The sequence below is a fragment of the Coenobita brevimanus genome, chromosome 62 (genome assembly GCF_032717465.1).
Source record: "Coenobita brevimanus isolate Jiangsu-jjx chromosome 62, ASM3271746v2, whole genome shotgun sequence".
Lineage (NCBI taxonomy): Eukaryota > Metazoa > Arthropoda > Malacostraca > Decapoda > Coenobitidae > Coenobita > Coenobita brevimanus.
The window spans coordinates 11850549-11874860 of NC_137015.1; the positions used below are offsets into that span (position 1 = coordinate 11850549).

The following is a 24312-nucleotide window of genomic DNA, read 5'->3' on the forward strand; positions in this document are numbered from 1 at the left end:
ACACATAGACGAAAGTATTTTTTTCTAATTAGCAAACATTTTCGTTCCATTTCGTCGCCTAAAACTGCGAAACCCATTATGAGTGTGGGGTGGAACTAGGTGAAGCATGAGAAAGGATTGATAACAGTATGCTCAGCTAGTTGGAAGTGTTGGGAAGCATTAAATCGAACGAAGAATGTGGAACTGAACGCTAACTTTCGAGAACACATGGACGAAAGAGTAACTTTTCCTCTAATTAGCAAACATTTTCGTTCCATTTTGTTCCTTAAAACTGCAAAATCCATGATAATTGTGGGTAAGAACTAGATGAGGCATGAGAAAGGACTGATAACCATATGCCCAGTTGGTCCAAAATGTGTTGGGAAGCATGAAATCAAACGAAGAATGTGGAACTGAACTGTAACTTAAGAGAACGCAAGGATTTTTTTTTTTTTTTTTTTCTGATTAGCATACATTGTCGTTCCATTTTGTCCCCTGAAATTGCTGAAACCCATAAATTTCATCAAACCGTTCAGCCTTGAGTTTGCCCAGGAAACATATTTCCAATCTGTATGCGTATTCATAAAAACTTCCAGGAACCCTCAGCCAGGAACAACGCATGCCCATTCGCTTCAAAATTAACCATAGGTTTTTCACGAAAATATGCCTACTGTGCTTCCCAGGCAAAATTTCAGCAACCTAACCTACCCTAACCTATCCCATCTCACTAGGGCTGTTTGGGTGAGGTGGCTGGCTGTGGTACTGAGATAAATACCCATGCAGAATGGAAATATGCACCCAGGAAATGTACCCAGGGGTTAGAGGGTGACATCATAGAGTGCGGCTTTCAAATTTCGTCCCCAGGCCAGCTGACTTCCCACGTGGGCTCGAGTTTTTCTGCGTTTTTTTTTTTTTTTTTGACATGACATCTCATTATGCTGACCGCGTTAGAACAAAAACGTGTTACTCAACTACGTGTTACTTAAGGATTGAGTGTATATATATATATATATATAATTTAAGATGCTAAGGCTGCTGTGCATGTGGATAGTGAACTGAGTGAATTTTTCTCTTTGAAGGTTGGGTTGAAACAAGGATGTGTCATGTCTCCATGGTTGTCCAGTCTGTATATGGATGGGGTTATAAAAGAGATACAAGGTAGGGTAGTGGATGTTCGAGCAGCCCTAATGAGAGAGGGCAGTGTTTGGAAACTCTCTGTACTGTTGTTTGCAGATGATACTGTGTTGTTAAGTGAAGACGAAGGGGAGTTGCAAGGCTTTGTGGATGAGTTTGGGAGAGTGTCTAAGAAACGGAATCTAAAGGTGACTGTAGGGAAGAGTAAAGTTATCGTCTTCAAGAGAAGTGAAGTCAGTGAACGTACAGTGAGGTTGGATGATGAGGAAATGGAAAATGTGAGTACGTTTAAGTACCTGGGGAATGTGATGAGTAAGGATGGAAGTTTGGAGGGTGAAGTGCTTGAAAGGGTACAACAAGGAAGAAAGGTTACTGGTTCCTTGAAAGCAGTGATAAGAAACAGGGAAGTGAGCATGGAAATGAAAAAGTTACCGCATGACTGTATTGTGATACCAACTGTAATGAATGGAAGTGAAGCGTGGACATTGTTGGAGGGATACAAGTCAAGGGTGAGAGGTGTGGTAATGAGTTTTTTGAGAGGAGCATGTGGAGTCACATGGAGAGACAGATTGACAAATGAGGAGAGTGTATGTGAGTGAGGTGGAGGGGGAGAGGGGAGGGGGAGGCCAAGGATGAGATGGAGAGATGGAGTGGAGAGGTATATGAGAGAGGGGGATGTGAGTTGGGAGCAGGGCAGTGAAATGGCGGGGGACAGGGCGACGTGGAGGCCTTATGTTTGTGGCCACCCCATATGGGATTAAGGCGTCTGGCAATATATAGATAGATAGATATATACGTCCCCACTTCAGTCAGGATAGGCCAGTCCTGCAGTTGACACTCAGATGGCTGATGAGATGAGATGAGATATATATATAAATACAGTCACTACTCATTATACAATGGGGTTACGTCAGGTCATACCTTAATGTATAACGATTTTATTGTAAATCGGAAGATTGAAACACATTATGAAAGGGGGTTACGTCAACTCACCTTCTCAAAATCACCTACCCAAGACTGAAATAAAAATGACAACCTGTCTTAATCACTTCCTGTGTTGGTCCAAGTCGTCACCAAGACCAAAACAAACACTATCACACCAATACAGGTGGCGTTACTCATGTACAGTAAATCGTTGCAACAACACAACAATCACACTTGCGTAACGTTGGTCTGGTGCTACACGATGTATAGGCCTACTGTAGCACGATGCTTGGCTGAGAGGTAACAATAGCAGGGTAGCACACGTGAACGACTGGAAAAGACAGGGCTTCGAAGGGATGGGAGGACCGCAACTGAACCAAAACAATGCTCTGCACGCTGGGGCCGTCATCTTGCCCGAGACAAAAGACTGTCGCCTTGTGTGAGCCTGGCGCTTCGTACGAAATTTTCCAAGGACAATATCATTATAGCGGGAAATTCATTGCAAATCGGATTTTGGGGTGGAACTTTTCTGTTATTGTTGTAGTGAATTATCGTATACCGAATCAACGTATAACGAGTAGTGACTGTGTATGTATATATATATATATATATATATATATATATATACACACACATACAAGGGGAGTGAGGTGGATCAAGAGAGAGGAGCAGTCAGGGTGAAAGACTGAAAGTTGAGAAGCTGAGGATCAATGAAGTGGCAGATGAGTACAGAACTAAAGTAGAGGGTGAGTTAGAATCAGTGATCTGGAATGAAGGGGGTCTGGACTGCCTGTGGAATGCATATAGGGATTGCTTAGTTAGGAATGCTAAAGAGGTGTGTGGTGTGGCAAGAGTATCAACAAAAAAGAAGGGTACGGCATGGTGGGATGAAGAGGTTAAGAAAGCGGTGGAAGAAAATAGGAAGAAGTGGTTACAGGATAGGGGTTCAGTTGAAATCTGAACTGCGTATATCGAGAGCAAGAAGCACGTAAAGAGATTAGTGAAGAGGAAAAAGAAGGAGGTAAATGATGATCTGGGAAGAAAAATGAAGCGAACTACTCTGAAAATAGAAAGTTATTCTGGAAAGTAGTGCGGAAATGTGAAAGCGGAAAGAAATGTGATAGTGTGAAGGATGCAGATGGTACGTTACTAACCCATGGAGATGATGCAAGGACCAGATGGAAAGAATATTTTGAAAGCGTGATGAATGGGAATAGAGAGAGCAGTGGCTGTAAACATGATTGGTCTTGGGGGTGTGCAGAGAAGAAATGCAGTGCCAGGAGACGTGACACTCGCACAGGTGAAGAGCGCTGTGAAATGGCTGAAAAATGGGAAAGCAACTCGGGTTGATGAGGTGTATGCAGAGATGCTTAAGTGTAGTGGAGAGAGTAGAATGAAGTGCTTGTTGGAGATATGTAAAAAGGCATGGATGAGTGAAACTGTGCCTGCAGAGTGGAAAAAGGCTGCTATTGTACCCCTGTACAAAAATAAAAGTGAGCGAAGTGAGTGCAAAAATTATCTTGGCATAAGTTTATTGAGTGTGGTAGGGAAGGTATATGGAAGAATTATTATAGAGAAAGTAAGAGGGATATGAGAAGTCCTAGTGAGTGATGAACAGGGTGGCTTTAGGAGTGGCAGAGGATGTGTGGATCAAGTATTTGCAGTGAGACAGATAGCAGAGAAGGCTTGTGAGAAGGACCATAAGGTGTTTATGGCATTCATGGATCTGGAAAAAGCATACGACAAAGTAGACAGAGAGGGATTGTGGAATGTTTTGCGGATGTATGGTGTAGATGGTAAGCTGTTAGGTGCTGTCAAGAGTTTTTATGATGGTAGCGAAGCATGTGTGAAGGTTAATGAGCATCTAAGTGAATGGTTCATGATCGGTGTGGGTGTGCGACAAGGTTGTGTTATGTCCCCATGGCTGTTCAATATATACAGTATATGGATGGGGTGATGAGAGAAGTAAAAACACGAGTAATAGAGAGATGGATGGCGTTGGTAATGAATGGTGATGGATGGAATATCTCAAATTTGTTGTATGCTGATGATACAGTACTGCTTGCAAGTACCGGACAAGAACTTGGTAGGCAATTGCAAAGTTGTGCTGATGTCTGTGAGCATCATGCCTTGAGAGTAAATGTAGAGAAGAGTAAGTGATGGTTATTGAGAGAGATGGTGACTCCCAGTGTGATGTCACAGTGAATGGAGAGATACTGGAATTGGTGAGAGAGTTCAAATACTTGGGTACAGTGATAGAAAAGAGAGGAAAATGTGCAAAAGAAGTGGAAAGTAGAGTGACACAAGGAAGAAAAGCACTGGTGCAATGAAGGTCTTGATAAGAAACAGAGGCTTGAGTGTTGCAGCTGCGCGAGGCTTACATGAGGGAGTGTTAGTGCCAACTCTAACGTATGGGTGTGAGAATATGGTGTGGCATGAAAATGAAAAGTCAAGAGTAAGAGCAGTGGAGCTGGGACTGCTGAGGAATGTATGTGGAGTACAGAGGGTGGATAGGATATGAAATAATGTGATTCGTGCAAGGTGTGGAGTGCGGAAGTTGGTGGACACCAGAATTGAAGAGAGTGTCCTGAGATGGTATGGTCATGTGGAAAGAATGAATAACAACAGAGTGGTGAAAAAGGTATACCTGAGAGAATTTGAAGGAGGTAGGAGGCGAGGTAGGCCAAGGAGAAGGTGGAGAGATATGGTGGATGAGTGTTTGAGGAAGAGAGGTTTGGAAGTCGGTGAGGCTAGGGAACTGACAAGAGATCGAGTTGGCTGGATGAATGTTGTGAGGAGCAGTGCATGATCAGGGATTTAGGCACCCCTTGTGAGCATGGCAGCTTCCGGATTGACTCAATCGGATACGTTTGTGTGAAGCTGCAGACTGTGGCGAATGTTTTTGGCTTATCCAGTAGAGCCAGGATTCCGGGGGCTTGAATGATGAGTAAATGGAAGTGTGGCCTATTTGGATTGGGCAAGTTCGTGCTGTCTGGACATTGCTGCTACTCAACCTACCCGAGGGTGGGAAAGGAGGTCCGGATGATGATGATGATGATGATATATATACAGTCACTACTCGTTTTATGTTGAGTCGGTTACAATAATTCGCTACAACATTAACAGAAAAGTTCCACCCCAAAATTTGATTTATGATGAATTTCCCGCTATAATGATATTGTCCTCGGATAATTTCATACGAAGTGCCAGGCACACGCAAGGTGACAGTCGCTTGTCTCAGGCAAGATGGCGGCCCCAGCATGCAGTGCATTGTTTTGGTTCAGCTGAGGTCCCGCCATCCCTTCAAAGCCCTGTCTTTTCCACTCGTTCATGTATTCCCCCCCCCCCGCTATTGTTGCCTCTCAGCCAAGCATCGTGTTACAGTAGGCCTATACATTGTGTAGCATCAGGCCAATTTTGATTGTGTTGTTCCAACGATTTACTGTACATGAGTGATGCCGCCTGTATTGGTGTGATAGTGTTTGTTTTGGTCTTGGAGACGACTTGGACCGACACAAGAAGTGATTAAGATGGGTTGTCATATTTATTTCAGTCTTGGGTAGGTGACTTTGGGAGGCTGAGTTGACGTAACCCCCCTTTTATAATGTGTTTCAATCTCCTGATTTACGATAAAATCGGTATACGATAGGGTATGACCTGACGTAACCCCATCATAAAACGAGTAGTGACTGTATATCTGTCTATCTATCTATTGCCAGATGCCTCAATCCCGTTTGGGGTGGCCACAAACAAATCGCCTCCAAGTCGCCCTGTCCCCTGCCATTTCACTGCCCTGCTCTCAACTCACCCCCCTCTCTCATATACCTCTCCATCTCATCCTCGGCCTCCCCCTCCCTCTTCCCCTCTCCACCTCACTCACATACACTCTCTTCATCAGTCTTTCACCCTCCATCCTCTCCACATGGCCAAACCACCTCAGTGTGTTCCTCATAACGCTTCCTATCACATCCACATCCACACCACAATGCTCCCTTATGTCCTCATTCGTCAGCCTGTCTCTCCATGTGACTCCACAGGCTCCTCTTAAATAACTCATTTCCACTGCTCTCACTCTTGACTTGTGTCCTTCCAACAATGTCCAAGCTTCACTTCCGTACGTTAGAGTTGGTATCACAATACTGTCATGTAGTACCGTAAACTGGGGTGAATTCGGACTCGGGGCGAATTCGGATAATACTGCAATAAAAAGTTGTTTAAATTCTTTAATAATTAATGAATAAACATATTAGAAATCTGTTTGCTCCCAATTGTTTGTAATTCTTTACTGTACTTTCGTGTATAAAGATACTTAATATATCACGCGACACATACCAGGTATATACTAAAAAGCAAACATATGTAAAAAGAATAAAATTTGTAACATTGGCAAACTTTCTTTGGCAGAAATGTTAATGAATAGATGCAGGAAAATCTTCGGTGGCCGGATGTACTTTCATGCGTAGTGTGAAAGTACAAAGTAAGTAATTGGCGTTATCTTCTCAATTAATCTCTTAACTGGGCATTTAATGAAATTTTTAAAATTTTCATGCAAATTGGAGTCAGTTCGGACATGAGGTGAATTCGGACAGGGGGAGTATGAATGAAAAATTAACACTTTTTACAATGTACAATTGCTTATAATTTGCCAGATGTGGATACTGTGTGTAATTGGGTTCATATGTATCATTTACAGGTATACTCTTGAGCTTTTATGGTACTACCTGTTTAAACAAGGTCACCCAATGACTCGAACATTTAAGAAAAGAACTGGTGGAGATCAAGGTCCTTATCGTAGTGAAAAAGGCAAGCAAAAAACTGGTAAAGCCAAATAATCATGTTAAATATCACCTGTACCTTATAATCCATCAGTCTTCCAAAAACAAAATTATTAGTCAAGAAATGATTGTTCCATATACAGTACTAAGGTTTGTAGCTAGATTTGTCTTATCTACATGTGTTCTAATATGTTTTATTTAAACCAAGGAAAAAAATAAAACTGCTCTTGTGTTCATATCTCATTGCTCTTGTGTTCATATCTCATTATAGTCATTAGCTTATTTTGTCAGGGAGTGGCATTATTTTTGTACTGGAAGAACATTTTTTTAAAAGCCCCAGAGCGTCCGAAATGGCCCCACATAGGTCCGAGACTAAACTGGGAACCCAGGGTAGTCATATGCATTCATTTTCTATTTATGTACGAATTTATACAGTGTGTCCGAATTCACCAAAGTTTGAGTACAAATTCGGACACCCATTACTATATTTGCTATAATTATATATGAAACATTTTAAATTTTGTACTGCTATGATTCGATACCCTAGTGGACCAGCTCAACATACAGTACTTAAGATCTTGGACTGAATTAAAAACTAGATTACATGGCACAAAAAAATGAAAAAATCGTCCGAATTCACCTCAGTTTACGGTAACTTTTTCACTTCCATGCTCACTTCCCTGTTTCTTATCACTGCTTTCAAAGAACCAGCAACCTTTCTTCCCTGCTGTACCCTTTCAAGCACTTCACCCTCCAAACCTCCATCCTTACTCATCACACTACCCAAGTACTTAAACGTACTCACATTTTCCAATTCCTCACCATCCAATCTCGCTGTACATTCACTAACTTCACCTCTCTCAAAGACCATCACTTTATTCTTCCCTACATTCACCTTTATATAATATATATATATATATATATATATATATATATAATATATATATATATATATATATATATATATACACCCACCACAAATTGACTTAGGACCTACACACAGAATTACTATGGGAGAGTTGTCTGTCTTTGCTTTGTGTTTCCACCTCTACCAAGTGAATTTTTTGGGTAAGAAGTAACTGGCAACTCCTCTGGTGTTGGCTGGAGGTAGTGAATCACTCAGCATGTCAGTGCTTGCCCAGAAACGAGAGTGGGAGTATATGTTCCTGTCGCTTCGAGCTTGCACCTCCCTCTTTTATCGTATGCATTACTGTTCGCCCCGTTATTTTCCTAGAGTTGAGTTGCCATGCCTGGAAAGTACTGCTTGAGGGATGAGAGGGTCCGTATCATTGCATGGAGGCAGGATAATGTTCCTATCAGCACGATTTGAGAATGTATTGGACGCACAAAGTCGACCATCATGAAGATTCTTGCTGCACCACGCGGCCTGCCACCTGATGTTATACCAGAGCACAAGCATGGCAGTGGAAAGAAGAGGATGACTTCCAGAGGTACAGATACACTTCTGAAGAGGGAAGTAATCATGAATCCTCAACTGACAGCAGCAGAATTGAGGAGGATGCATCCCCAGCTGGTACAAGACATCTGAATTCGAACTATCCAACACTGCTTGCAGAAGGAGCTGGGTTTGCCAAGCCGCACCGCAGCCAAGAAACTGCTTCTCACTGACCACATGAAGAAGCAGTGCATTCAGTTTGCCAAGTAGTATGCACACTGGACATCGGATGAGCGGAGAAAAGTTGTTTTCCGATGAAAGCACATTTCAAGTGTTCCAGATGCGTTCTGCCAAGGTTCATCGCCCTGCCTCCTGTAGCTGATATGACACTGTTTACATGATGCTGACTGTTAAGCACCCACAATCAGTAATGGTATGGGGGTGTTTCTCAGGTGAAAGGGGAAGGGGAGGTCTCTACTTTCTTCCCAAGAACTTGATGATGAATGGTGGCTGGTACATTCAAGTTCTGAAAGATCATTTGTTAAATTTTTTTGCCATTCGTGGATGCGACTTTTTCATGCACAATTCAGCTCCATGTCACAAGTCAAGAAAGGTGACAAAATGGCTTCAGGATAATTGGATTGATGTCCTTAACTGGCCTGGCAACAGTCCAGATCTAAATCTGATAGAAAACTGCTGGGCAAAGATGAAGAAAAACATGGCAGAGAAGAAGACACCCAATCTGGACAACCTCAAGACTGAACTGACATATGTTTGGTGCAAAGAAATGTCCTTAGATTACTTTAGAGATCTAAGTGATTCCATGCCAAAATGCATCCATCTGGTCCTGAAAACAAGGGAAACATGATTTCATATTAATGAATGGCATTTCATGAACAAACATTGTGATATACTATGATTTCTGTGTTTTTTGATACCTTGTGTGGGGAGATCCTGTCAATTTGTGGTAGCTGTATATATATATATATATATATATATATATATATATATATATATATATACCAAGTTGGGTACTAAAGTGATAATCCAATAACAGACAATTATCGAAGCCAAGGGGTTGTTGAGGTTTATTGCTCATGTAATGCCACTGAGGGATGAGTGAGGCTGGTCATTCTCATCTTAAATGTCGGGGCCAACGTGCCTAGCCCTGGGCTCCTATGATCCTCATGGGGCAACAGTGGATTAGATGATGAATGAATGAATTTTTATCGGACTATTATTAGAAGTTAACTTCCTTAACCCCTAAACTGTGGGCTTGTTTTGCTTTGACTTGCGTGTCCCGCGGTCATATTCGCGCTCCGACAGACTCTCTAAAAATATTTGCCAAAAATCAGTTATTAGTCCTAGAATATTAAAATTACATATGCATATGGCACATACCTTCAGCTTTCTCCTGGGGTGTTTGTTGAGTCTTCGTCAAGTACCGTAGGACTTGTGGAGACCTCTGAAGTTGGGTAACGAAGTCTCCACTTTACACTTCCCGACAACCCGTAATATGATTACCACAGCCTGATATTATCACTAGAAACACTATTCTATGATTCTCAGATAGTTTGGAATCCATACTCCAAAAAAAAAAACTGAAAGCAATGAAAATTACGAGCGCATATGACCTTCCCACTTCCAATCGTTCGCCGCTGGTGTTCTGTCATTTATTATTCATAAAAACACTCACAGTTTATATTTCTATTACTATATAACACTTATATATATCTGCAGTCTTTATCCATAAGTTTCCTTCAGTAATAGTAGTTTATTGTCACTGTAGGCATTCAGTTTCTCTTTCAGTAAAATACGTAGCATTCACTTTCTTGTCCTGTATACTAGCATTGAGAGTGAATCAGTCACTTTCACCTTCACTTTCATAACTTATAGTATTCATACGTGCTAGAGTGAAACTTTCACTTGCATTACTCCTAGTATATATACTCGTATTCTTACATTACTACTCATTTACATTTCTATTTACATTCTCTATTTTATTTACATTTTTTACATTTCTATTTTATTTACACTGTGTTAGGCACTGTCACTTGCAGTAACTTATAAAACTATTTTCCACTGTTCACTTATATTTACATTCATTGTTTTCACTTGCTGTTTACACATTATTTATATTTCCACTTGCACTATTTTACTCACCAGAAAGATCGTAGTCACTCTGTCATTTTCATTGACATTAGCCAGTTCACGTTCGACACCACTCTCTTATCCCTTTACCTCTTTCCACACGAGGTTTAGTAGGGGGTAGAGGTCACAGGGCCCTTTGCATGGGGCTAAAAAGGGGCGGAATTTGACAGGCGCGAATCTGACGTGCTTTCACCTTGAAAGACAACTGTATACTGAATACAGTGTGTGGTGGCCTGCCTAGGGGAAGTGCAGTGCTGCCAATCTCAGCCTGGTGACAGCTGCAAATATATACGCTATGAAATGATTGGAAGGAAATCTTGACAATACATAATAAATTAGGTAGTTCCAGGTGAATGTAAATATCACATTGGCTTCTCCCTTCCCTCCTTATATATATTTTTAATACGAGAATTGATTATACGGCATATTTCAAGGGGAAATAAACAGCGAAAATTAGCGAACGAGCTTACGTGAGGTGTTGTCAGGTGATAATTAGCCAATTCCAGGTGTATGGCACAATTCATTCATTCATTCATTGCCAGACGCCATGTATCCCAAACGGGGTGGCTAAGGCTTAGAGTTAATTGTTTTACAGGGAGGGGCACTAATCCTCCACCAACCCCACTTGACACGTAGGGAGAACGTTATGCCAACAGCATCTGGTGTTCCCAGGCGGTCACCCATCCAAGTACTAACCAGACCCAACGTTGCTTAACTTCGCTGATCGGACGGGAAGCGGTGTCACTTACCTTATTTCTTATTTATATGTATTATTTGGTATAAGAATAGGGCATAGGGCTTATTTCAATGGATGAAATCAGTGGAAAATTCCAGGGCACGGCTGGGCAGACGAGAGGAGAGGGTAATGGAGGGGAGGTAGGGAGGGGAGTCAAAAACAGGGAGAAATGGCTAAATTGTCAACAATGGATGGGAGTACAGATGAGATTAGGAGTGCTGACTAGTGTTGGACATTGGCAGTACTGATAGATGATACAAGCCACCACTTGAAAGCCCGAGTGGATTCAAAATAGCACAGAATCACAAAAGTGATGCCCCGCGGTATGATCCCTTGCTCCCAGGCGTCACGAAAGTGATGCCCCGCGGTTAAGGGGTTAATCGTTATCGGCCCTGTTAACTTCTGATAACTTTCCGTTAATTTTTTGTGGTGGGTGGGGGCGCTCACCATCCACTCACTCGATGTAGTGATGGTCTCGGGTGTCTGCCCTTTCTGCTCCTCCATCCTTCTTGCTTTCCATCCTCTTCTGTCATTCTTTACTTCATTCTTTCCTCGTCCTTCTGCCTACGGGTGACTTTACACTCCCATTTCTGTCTTTTTTTCCTTCATTTTTTCCTTTTCCTTCTGCCTGTTGGTGACTCTATACTGAGTGATAAGCCAAATAATTTCCTGTACACCAGGAAACCATTGACTATGCTGGGTGGTAACCATATAACCAGATTTTGGTTCCTGGTGGTTTAGTGAGTACTTAAGGCACTTCAGTTGGATTGAGTCTGTGAAGGTTTATATCCAAGGGATGGTTGGGGTTTATTGCTCACATAATGCCACTCAGGGATGAGTGAGGCTGATCACTTTCTCAAATGTCAGGACCAACTTGCCAAGCCCAGAGCTCCTATGCTCCTCAATGGGCAACATAGGATTGGATGATGACTGAATGATAAAATTTGTATTGTTTTACATTTTCTTTATAGGTTCTTCAGTACAATTGGTATTCTTTCATGCTATAATTAGTTATATAATTGATATACTTTGTTGTTCATTCTATTTATTGTCATTGACATGTGCACATGTATGTTATATAAGTAAAATACTGTATCTAGATCATATATTATTTATTTGTTTTGTACAGTATATCCAACATAATCGTGCAGTGATTATCCATCCGTCCATCATCCAATCCTACATCGTCCCATGAGAAGCGTAGGAGCCCGGGGCTAGACAAGTTGGTCCTGACATTTAAGATGAGAGTGACCAGCCTCATTCATCCCTGAGCAATAAACCCCAACCACCCCTTGGATGTAAACCTTCACTGGTTCAATCTGATTGGAGTGCCAGAATTACCCACTAAACCACCAGGCACCAAAATTTGGTTATATGGTTACCACCCAGCGTAGTAAATGGTTTCCTGGTATACAGGAAACTGTTTGGCTTGTCACCCAGTGTAGAGTCACCCACAGGCAGAAGGAATAGGAAAGAATGAAGGAACGAAAGACAGAAGAGGGAGTGTAAAGTCACCCGTAGGCAGAAGGACGAGGAAAGAATGATGCAGTGATTAATTTTTATTTATTACTATGTAGTGTTGAAAATTATATGGGTTGTAAAATAATACAAACAAATGTGAAAAACAGATTAATCTTTGCCTTACATTTTATGTTAGCAAAAGCCCAGGCACCATACATTACTGACACCCTCCTGGACCTTATCCCGCCGATTGCCAGCAGACTTTGGACCCTCGTGGGGCTGTGGTGCCGGCCAATTTTTGACTCTTTTTATTTTTATTTTATTTTATTTTTTTTTTTACATAGGTTAGAAATGATGAGAAAACATGAAGCGCAACCATAACAGTACCCACAGAAGCCATTTATGTCGATTTTGAGGTCAATCCTCCCTAACCAGGGTGCTGAAAATTTTGGAGTAATGCCCATAGACTTTATCGGTCAACTCTGACACCCATTGAGTTGAGGTAGGAGATCTTCATTTTCTTCATCGGTAACTATGCTGTTCGAGCCAAAAACAGTCTTGTTGGGTTTATAAATGATATAGGAAGGCCTAAAGAGGCCTAGAGAGGTGAGGGGATATCCCAGCCTATTTTTTGACGTCTAATTTGAATTTTCAAATTTTGGCAAATACAGGTAACTCGCACGGAACACGTGGGTTTCGTTCCTACGGTGCAGTGTTAGGTGCGAAATCGCGTATATTTAAACTACTCCGTATTTTGCTCCCTAGACCCCCCAGATGTGTTGTTTTGCTGTTATCTGTCACTGGTAATCATTAGAAAGCACTTTAAGTGGTTAGAAGGTTTATTTAATGTTATAACTCACAAATACAGTATTCCAGAGCAAAACTTCAACACACAAATACTGTACGTAAACACAAGGAAACATTCCGACGCCGATCATAGGTAATCTTATAAATCAGGTTAACTGGTACCAGTGCTTTAACTTACAAGTACATACCAGAACAGTACATATTTAACTTAGAAATGCAGTACTGTGATATCGAATGATTTCAGTACTGTTAGGAATGGCTGGAAAAAAAAATGTTATGAATACATTTTCACCTTTTTGATATATGTTTATGGTAGTTTCGAGTTATTTTTTACGTTATCGTTGTGCCCATGCTTGGAAAAGGGAGTGAAAGAGTTGAATTTTCAGTCCTAAATGAGAAAACTGCACGTCCTCCAAGGCTAGACTCTGCCATGGGAGAATAAAGAGGAGGGTCAGTCCGATTAGCAATAAGGAAGTTGTGTCACAACTTCCAGCTCCCACACCACGAGAATGGCTAAAAATAGAATCGTAATGCAGTTTCAGAACCAACAATAAGTCTAATTATTACGAATACAGATACAAAGCAGAAATAAATACGTTTACAGACGGGGAAAACGTACTTCTTGCATCATAACATGTTCATCTTTATCATTTTACGTTCATCTTTATCATTTTACCTTGTTATTTTCGCAATATATATTGCTGTCTCGTAAACAGGGTGGTTGTTTATGTTTTGCAAGGGAGGAAAAAGATTGTATTTTCTGTCTGGGTCGAGATAATGGGTGTAACAATGTGTGGTTAGGCATGGCCACGAGCGAAAAAATCGTACATCCACTCATCACGATAGCAGGCGGTGAACTGACAGATGATACATGAGAGGGTGAAGTCAAGGTCAGTCTCATGTCCCAGATTTTCGTTCACTTCCCGAAAGTTTTCACAGTTTTCTACAAGTTGCATTGCATCAAATGATCCAAACCATTACAGCAAACCTGAGCAAATAGGTAAAGATACCAAGACAAAAATGTATTTTTCTCTTATTATAAGTCTTTAACGAACAAACAAAAAAGGCAATATTCCGACGCCGATCATGGGTAATCATATAAATCAGGTTAACTGGTTACAAGGCTTTATTTAATGCTTTAATTGCTTACAAGTACATGCCAGAACAGTAAATATTTAACTTACAAAAACAGTTTGTACTGTAGAAAAGCAGTACAGTAAGAGTTTAACGAACAAACAAAAAGGCAATATTCCGATGCCGATCATGGGCAATCATATAATTCGGGTTAACTGGTTACAAGGCTTTATTTAATGATTTAACTTTATTTAAGTGCTTACAAGTACAGTACATACGAGAACAGTAAATATTTAACTTACACATACTGTACAGTACTGTGGAAAAAACGAACAAATAAAAAAGGCAATATTCTGACGCCTATCAGGTAAACTGGTTATAAGACTTTATTTCTTGCTTTAACGTTATTTAATAATACTTTAAGTTGCACATAAACTTACCAGAACAGTACAGTACTGTAAATATTTAACTTACAAATACTGTGCTACTGTACTCGGGAATGTCTCACTCACTGAATAATTTCCCGCCTAGATCGTCACGTAATCAAAACAAACCGCGCGCTGCGGTGACGTTCGAGGATTTGATCTTTGAAAGGCCTCTCCTGCGTTAAATTGTAGTTTTCATAATGGTTTTTTAATCTTATGTTGTCTTATATGTATCCCAGCCCTTACCGTGTATAATTGAGAGCTCGTTCCGTGAGATCGTGTTCCGTGTGAGTTACCTGTATATCAAATTGCCGATGTACATGTACGTCAGTGGTACTGTCCGCGCGTATAGAGGCCAACGTACATGTACATCGTTGGCACGTGGCGGGTTAACAATGTCTGATTTTATGTCAAGGCTTGCCTTTTCAGCCCTGCCCCAGCGGCATCAGTAGCACCAGACTTGATTTCTAAGTTACAAGTTTCACTTATTTCACACATTAATTTTCTCTCAGTTTACTGTTCATAACAGACTTTCGCTTTTACTTGGCAGTAGTGATAGTATTGCAGTGGCCTTTTGCAGGTGAGACAGGTAACTCTGAGAATGCAAGGGAGACAATCGCAGGTATGGGACATGTGAGGAATTGGAGAAGTGAGATGGGGCCTTCAGAGGGGTTGGCATGAAGGCTGCCACCTCCTTAGACCCAAGGTGGGAATTCTGCGCAGGTAAACACTGAGCGACCATATTGGTTCAGAGAGCAGACTGTTGGCTTGCATGTGTCTCCGCATCCACGTGAGATCTCAGAGGCAGTTTTAGCAGTCATCATTCTAGTGAAATCGTGATCATTTTTTATTGTTATTTAAAATAAGGGCATAACTTTGTAATTATCATCATAGCAGTTTATCACCATAAACTTAATATATAACAAAACATGACTGTACTTCAGGTCAGTAATGGTCAGAGATAGACTTCAGTTCATTATTATATATACTGTATTCACTAAATCATCAGAAGAAAGATCAGAAGAACTGATGCAGTTTTAATTCTGGTCAACTTAACAACAAATAGATCATGGTCAAGCTGCCAGGTTTGCCTTTTGCCCAACCCTCTCATTCTCTAGCTCAGTGGTTTCCAACCTTTTCTAATTCTCGCCCCCCCCCTCACTGAATGACATTCCCTGCACCCCCCTTCCTCAAATACTGTATTTTATTGGCATAGTTGGCATATGTCAATAAATATCATAGATTTATATATTCAGATAACTAGATTTCTTATTCATACCTGAAATATTTTCTCCATATTTAGAAATTACTGAATTCCATCATAATTCATAGTTTTCAAATATAATTACCTACTTTATCAAGCCTTCGCGCCCCCCCAGGCAGCCCTTCGTGCCCCCCTAGGGGGGCGCACTCCACAGGTCGGAAACCACTGCTCTAGCTCAAATCCCTGACTTAGTCCTATATTTGGGTATACAAGGGTTGCCCTATCATCCCCTCATATCCCCTGGTAAAGGAGGGTACCATCCTGGTTGGCTTCCAGAACAAGATATCCTTCTTGGCCACCTTTCTCGGGTCCCAATTTGGTACCCTTGCTCCACTTCCAGGTCTCCAGTGGTTGTTCGGAGTCACTTAGGCTGGTGTCTCCTCCCCTTCCCATCCCTCCCCTTGCAGACTTGGCCTCCTTCATCACCCAGACAGAGCTTTCCTCTGCACTGCAAGCCTTACCACCTAAGAAAGCATGTGGTTTGGATTTTGTCTCCCAGGAGTTTCTGATCCATCTCCCTTCCTTTGTCAGGTCTCTCTTCTTGACATCTTTAATGACATGTGAGTGTTGGAGTTCTTCTCGTCCTGCTGGAAAGTCTCCCACCTCCTCACCTTCCCTAGGTCAGAGAGGTACCCTTTTTCTTCAGCTTCGTACAGGCTAATAGTGCTGGTATCCCTTCCTTTGTCAGGTCTCTCTTCTTGATATCTTTAATGACAGGTGGGTGTTGGAGTTCTTCACTTCCTGCTGGGAAGTCTCCTACCTCCTCACCTTCCTCAGGTCAGAGAGGTACCCATTTTCTCCAGCTTTGTACAGGCTAATAGTGCTGGTATCCAATGTCAGAAAGGTGCTTAAGAGGATGGTGTGCTGCCGACTTTCCTGGTGGCATGAGCATGACTGCCACCTGTCCAAGGTTCATTGTGGATTCCGCCCTGGGAGGGGGACACCTGATTTCCTCCTCCAGTTTGACCATCATGTTCACCAGGCATACTGTCATCAGCAGATACTCCTGGAGATCATTGTGGATCTCCAGGGGAGGCCTTTGTCACTACCTCCCAGGACAAGTTGTGTTGTCTCAGCATCATGGGCCGTGCACCTGCCATGGCCTAGAACTTTCCCAAAGGGGTACTTACTCCTCCCTCACCCCAGTCAGGTGGCAAGTACCACATGGATCTTGTTCTTAGTCCCACTCTTTGTAACGTCTTAATGTCTAACTTCCCTCATCCTCCTGAAGTGTCCATCGTGGTGCGTGCTAATGATGTTCCCATTCTCGCAGTGCTGCCTCATTATAGGAGGCCCAGCATTGCCTTTCACAGGCTGTGGATGCTTTTGCCACCTTGGCTGTAGACTGAGACTTTACAGTTAATGTACACAGGAGTGCTATTATGTGCTTCGACCATTTGAGGCTCCTCTCCCTGCCAATGTTGTTTTTTTTTTTTTTTTTTTTTTTTTTTTTTTTTTTTTAAGCAAGGAAGAAGGAACCAAAGGCTGAGCATGCAAAACGTTCCACCCAAGAAAAAAACAAAAACAATACAAAAGAGAGCCAGATTCAAGATCCATTCATTGCAAGATGCCTGGACACACTGCATTTGAAAGACTGGAGATCATAGGAAGTAGGAAATACAGATAGAGGGTGACAGTTCCAGAGTTGACCTGTTGCATAAATGAAGGACTGGAAGTAACGGTTAACTCTTGCATTAGAGAGCTGGACAGAAAAGGGATGAGAGTTTCTTGCTAGACGGGTGCTACGCACCTGTCGTAGAGGTGGAGGGTTGCAAGGAGACAGTTCAGAGGAGCAGTGACCATTGAAGTAGCGATAGCATAGAGATAAAGAGGCAACAGTGCAGCGAAGAGACAGAGGTTGAAGGGAGCCAGTAAGAGGAGGAGAGTCGATAAGACGAATAACCTTTGACTCCACCCTATTGAGAAATGCTGTATTTGGGGAGCCTCCCCACACATGAGAGTTGTATTCTGAACAGGGGCAAATAAAACCCATGTATAAAGTCAAGAACTTTGCTGGGGTAAAGAAGGCACGGAGTCGGCTTAGCACACCGAATCTCTTGGAAGCAGATTTTACAGGAGATGCAATATGATCTTTCCAGGGTAAGTCCTATGTGAATGAACCCCAAGCATGTTCAAGGATGATGCAGGATTGAGCTGGATATTATTAAACATTAGGGGGTACTCCTGTGGAAGATTTTGATTTGGGTTGCTAGGTGTAAAAACTGAGTCTTTGATGCATTAAAAACAAGATTATTTTAGCCCTAGTTAGAGATACAAGCCAAGTCAGACATTAGGTGTGCCATAGCCTCATCCCTTGTTTGTTGAAGTAACTGCTGAGATGGACGTTGCAGAAACTGAATGGAAAGGTGAAGGGCGGAATCATCTGCATACGAGTGGATAGGATTAGATGTACAGCTTAGAAGATCATTGATAAATAAAAGGAAGAGAGTTGGTGATGAGACAGAGCCCTGAGGAACACCACTGTTGATAGATCTAGGAGAAGAACAATAGCCGTCTACAACAGCAGCTATAGAACGACCAGAAAGGGCGCTGTAGTTGAAGGCACAGATAGAAGGATAGAAACCGTAACAGGGCAGTTTGGAAATTAAAGATTTATGCCAGAGTCGATCGAATGCCTCTGAGATGTCAAGTGCAATGGCATGCTTTCGCCAAAGTCCTGAAAGGAGGATGACCAGGAGTCTGAAAGGTAGGTGATAAGATCGCCAGTGGAGCTTCCCTGACGGAACCCATACTGACCATCAGAAAGAAGGTTGTGATAGGAAAGATGATGTCTAATTTTTCTGTTAAGAAAAGACTCAAAAACTTTTGAGACAAAGGATGTTAAAGCAATTGGATGATAGAGAGTTGGGAATGGTCACCCTTCTTTGGGAGTGGCTGAACGAGAGCAAACTTCCAGCAAGAAGGAAAGGTACAAGTTGAAAGACAAAGGCGAAAGAGTTTACCTAGGCAGGGTGTAAGCACAGGAGCATAGTTTTGAGAACAACAGGAGGGACTCCATCAGGCCCATATGCCTTGTTAGTATTGAGGCCAGTGATGGCAGAAAATACATCAGCTGAAGACATTTTAATCAGCCATGAGGAAGTCTGAGGGGGGAAGTGATGGAGGAACAGAACAGGAATCATCTAAGGTGGAATTAGAGGAGAAAGTCTGAGCAAAGAGATCTGCTTTATCAGTAGAAGAAATAGTTACAGAGCCATCAGTAGTAGAAAAAAAGGAGGGAAGGATGATGAAGAAAGGTTTTTGGCAAGGTACCAGAAGGAGTGGGAAGAATTTGAGTTGGAGAGTTGAGAGCATTTTGTACAGATGAAATTATTTTTAGCAGAGTGAAGAACTGACTTAGCACGATTCCGGGCAGAAACATAAAAAAGATATGATTCAGAGATGGGTTGGCTCCAGTACCTTTTACAGGCCCTCTCCTTGTTGCAGACAGCATTAGAACAAGCGTGATGAAACCAAGGCTTGCTTGCATTAGTCAAAGGATATGAGAAAGGAATGTATGGTTCCATGCTAGAGAGAATAACCTCCGTAATGCACAAGGCACACTCAGATGGCTTCCGGCCATGGAAGCAATAATCATTCCAGGGAAAATCAAAGAAGTACTGCCTGAGGGCCTCCCAATCCGCAGCTCCAGAGTGCCACAGACGACGTTTCTTTGGAGGGTCCACAGGCTGTACTGGAGTGATAAGACAGGTTAGGGTAATAAGGTTATAATTGGAGGAGCCCAGCGGAGAGAAAAGATTAACGGTGTAAGCAGAAGGATTAGTTGTGAGGAAGAGGTCAAGTATGTTGGAGCTCTCTGCAAGGCGGTCAGGGATACAGGTAGGTTGCTGTACAAGCTGCTCTAGGTCATTAAGGATAGAAAAGATGTAGGCTTGTTCACCAGGTGAATCAGTGAAAGATGAGGAGAGCCAAAGGTGGTAGTGGACATTGAAATCTCCTAGAATGGAGATTTCAGAGAAAGGAGAAATGGATAGAATGTGTTCCATCGTAGAGATAATATAGTCAAAGAATTTTTGATAATCAGGAGAATTAGGAGATAAGTAAACAGCGCTGATATATTTAGTTAGAGAATGACAGGAGAGCCGAAGCCAGAGTGTATAGAATTCAGAAGAATCAAGTTCAGGAACACGAGCGCAAGATAGGTCATTGTGTACATATACACAACATCCACCTTTGGCTTTGAAATGAGTATAGAGAAAGTAGGAGGATGTAGAAAAGGGTTTGCTGTCAGTTGCCTCAGACAGCCTGTCACCCTGTGGACCAGGCACAAGTTTCTCGCCTCCATCTGGATGGCCCGTCTCACCTGGGCCCCTCACATGACTATCTTCAATCAGCATGCGTTAGGTGCATGGACATCATAAAGTGTGTTGCAGGAGTTTGCTGGGGTGCTGATTCAAGAACTCTCCTTCACCTATATATGGCATTAATCTGAAACAAGCTGCCATATGATTCCTCCCTTTATGGATTGGCTATCCATACTCACCTCAAGACGTTGGATGTTGTCCACAACACAGTGCTTCATTTTGCACTTGTTGGCTTCAAGTCCACCCATTTTGCCTTGCGTCACTGCTTCACATGGAGTCTGGGGTCATTCCCCTCTCCATCAATTGCACCATTGCATTTCTGCCCTTACCTCCAGTCACCTGGTCTCTTACCTCTACTGTCTCCCCACAGTCCTTTTGCCAACACCTGGTCTGGCAAAAAGTGCAGTTACTCTTCATTCTTTGCAACATCCAGGCCCGTCACACTCTATCTCTAGACCTTTCATGGCCTGCCCTAGTACCCCCTCTCTTCTCTCCCTCCTCTTGAATGGATTTGTCTTTTTTTTGCTATTATTTTTTTTTAATAGGTCTTCAGTCTTTCTTTCCCTCATTCTTTCCTCTTCCTTCTGCCTGTGGGTGACTTTACACTCCCTCTTCTGTCTTTCTTTCCTTCATTCTTTCCTCTTCCTTCTGCCTATTGGTAACTACACTGAGTGACAAGCCAGAAGGTTTCCTGTACACCAGGAAACCATTTACTATGCTGGGTGGTAACCATATAACCAAATTATGGCACCTGGTAGTTTAGTGGTCAATTCATCCGTAGGATACACAATTCTCCAGCCTCGACTACCCACGAGGATGCAAAAAGAGGCCTATTTTTTTACTTTCTCAAAGTTAAAAGTTTTTTGCCCAATTTATAGAGCTTGAATTTACACACCTGAAAACGCAAACCCCACCCTCCTAGAGCCAGTAGTTACCGAGCTATGGCCCGTCAAAGTTAATAATAGTTACCTGTCACAGCCCCAGCAAGAAAAAAAATACGCTGCTCGCACCTATTTTCTTCACAAAAATGCATATAAAAATCACCAAAATAAATTTTTTTTGGTGTGTATAGATATTTTAAACCATTGTAATGTACTCAGAAAAAAATAAAATGGTGAGACACCGCCCCCAATAAATATGATAAATAATAAAAATAATCCTCTCCTCCTCTCCTCTCCCCATACCTCCAATCCCCTCCCTCCCTCTCCCTTCCCTTCCCTCCCCTCCCCTCCCCTCCCTCTCCCTTCCCTTCCCTCGCCTCCTCTCCCCTCACCTAACCTCCCCTCCCTCTTTTCCCCTCCCCTCCCCTCCCCTCCCTGCTGAGCTGTCAAATCTAGCTAGGGAAAATGGTCATGAATTCCGCCCCCCCAATAAAAATATGATAAATAGTAAAAATTATGCTCCCCTCCTCTCCCCTCCCCATACCTTCAGTTCCCTCCCTCCCCTTCCCTTCTCTTCCCTCCCCTCCTCTTCTCTCTCCTCCCCTTCCCTCCCCTCCCTTCCCCTCCCCTCGCCTAACCTCCCCTCCCCCCTCTCGTCCCCTCCGAGCTGTCAAATCTAGCTAGGGAAAATATAATTTCTTTTTCAAGTGGGTTTTGAATAAAGACAGTTAAATATTTATGGTATGTCTGAAAAAAAAGGCACCATATGTTCAGACATATAAAATGTACAAAGAAATACATAAGAATGAAGAAAGTATGATATAATCTTTGACAGGTACACAATTATATCCATAGGCAGGTAAAGTAGGCAGATAACAAGGATATTTTTTCCAAAAAACACACACAAAAAGAAATAAAACTTAAAATAATTGTGATGTGCATATATATATATATGCAAAGACACGAATAAATTACAGGTAATGATTCAAAAACACACGCCAGAAAGCGTAAAAAATATGCAAAATATTCGAGGCCGGGAGGTAAAGATACTTTGTGCTAGGGGGTGGGAGTGGGGGGTGGTGGTGGGAGGTGGTAAGACCAAGAGGGGGTGTATGAGGATGGAGGGATGGAAGGAGACCACCAACAGACACAAAGGAAGGGCCCCAGTGGAGTACAGGGACATGGAGGGAGGGTGGGGGGAAATACCCTCCCCCCAGATGACTGGGGGGGGGACATGGGGGGGATCCACATGGTAGGGGAGGGGATGCATGAGGAGGGTGTGGGAGGAGTGGTGGTGGTGGTAAGAACGGTGGGAGGTATGGTAGTAACAAGGTAGTGGGGTAGAGGGACATGGCGCGAGGGAGGTGGGGGTACACCCCCCACCGCTTGGGTACGGGCCTGGGTCTCCCCTCCGGTGTGTCCAACACTTAGTTCTGATTGGTTAGAGGCCATCTATGCCACAGCTGGGATGGAGCCAACTGCCGCCAGTTTTTTGTGGATGTTGCACGATCGGCGTTGCTTGTCCTTTTAAGAAATTGCGCAAAAAGCTCGATTGACGAGCTTAGTACTTTAGGGGTTAAGGCACTCCAGTCAGATTGAGCCTGTGTAGGTTTATATCCAAGGGGTGGTTGGGAATTATTGCTGATGTTAAGCCACTCAGGGATGAGTGAGGCTGATCACTCTTATCTTAAATGTCAGGACCAACTTACATGGCCTCGAGCTCTTAAGCTCCTCATGAGGCGACAAAGGATTGGATGATGGATGGATGAATGTGCATTTTGGATTTCTAGTCAGCCACAGTTTATGGATTAAAGTTGTTCCTCATAAAACTTTTTTAGTATTAAGGCACTGATGAATTAACATATTTGACTCTCTTAAAATTGTTGTTTATTCATTGTATACTGTAGTTGTTGTGATTTTCTTTTTTCCCACTCATGAACCAGAAGCATGTTTCACTGAAAGTTGTTTGACTTAAAATTGCATTTTACAAACATCCTAGACTTTAAGTGAGGAATGATACTCTTAAAACTGAGAGCACAAAGTTGTAGACAAGCTTCTGATGCATATGATGACAATAGAATGTCTAACCTTTCTTTGTCATTGCAGATGACATTCTGTAATGTTGGATTCAGACTAATTATGGATGTTCCATAAATAACCATAAAAAATTAGGGGCTTGCTTACATCTTCCTTCACTCATATTTAATAATGTACAACCATGACTGTACAGCAGTTGTCATTATATGCAAGGTATATGTTCCAAAGTCTTGGCTTTTTCCATGCAGGTGGAACTGTAGATTGGGTGAAACTGGTAATTGGCCTTTAAATTAAGGCATCTTTATATAATTAACTGTGGACTTCATGCAGAAAGACATAAAAAAATAAGGACTTATTGTATAAATGATTAACTTTGTCCCAATGGTGTTGGTGCAGGTTACAGTGACTGGTTTGGTGAGCCAGGCAGTGGAATTGACAGAGCCGGAACTGAAAGCGGTGGATGGCCGAATTACCCTCACCCCGCTGCACCCTGCCTCACAGGCCCTGGTATGTTATCACCATTATGGTCATTGTAATCATCATCATTATTCTTGGCCTTGAAATGGAGTAAAGTGGATTGACCCCAACATGGATGATGGGAGGCATCATCATCATATCTCTGTATTCATGTCAGAAATGAACACTATAGTTGTGAGAGAGGAGGGACCCATTACAGTTTTCTGTGTGATGTTGAAATTGAAAAAAATAATAGTACTGTACTGTACATGTCAGAGCCAGAACATCTGCTGCCTGGCACAAGATTTTCTCCTTTTTCATTATTGTTACCAAAATGTGAGACAGTGTAGTAGATGGCTGGCTACGATTGACCTTAGGAAGTAAAAGTAAAATTTAGGTACAAGTAAATATAATATTGTAGGTTTGTTTTCACTTAAGGGTAGGTGGGGGCACTCACCATCCACTTACACAATGTAGTGTTGATATG

The 24312-nt window shown here is 42.2% G+C and overlaps 1 protein-coding gene across 1 annotated transcript in view; it reads left to right on the plus strand.

The window, feature by feature from the left end:
- SIDL (SIDL trafficking protein particle complex subunit 10) overlaps nt 1-24312 on the plus strand; it is a 578423-nt gene that overhangs the window by 531113 nt on the left and 22998 nt on the right. Inside the window, exon 20 of the mRNA XM_080275724.1 lies at nt 23766-23876. Coding sequence (XP_080131850.1) covers nt 23766-23876 — 111 coding nt within the window. The remainder of the gene's footprint in view (nt 1-23765; nt 23877-24312) is intronic.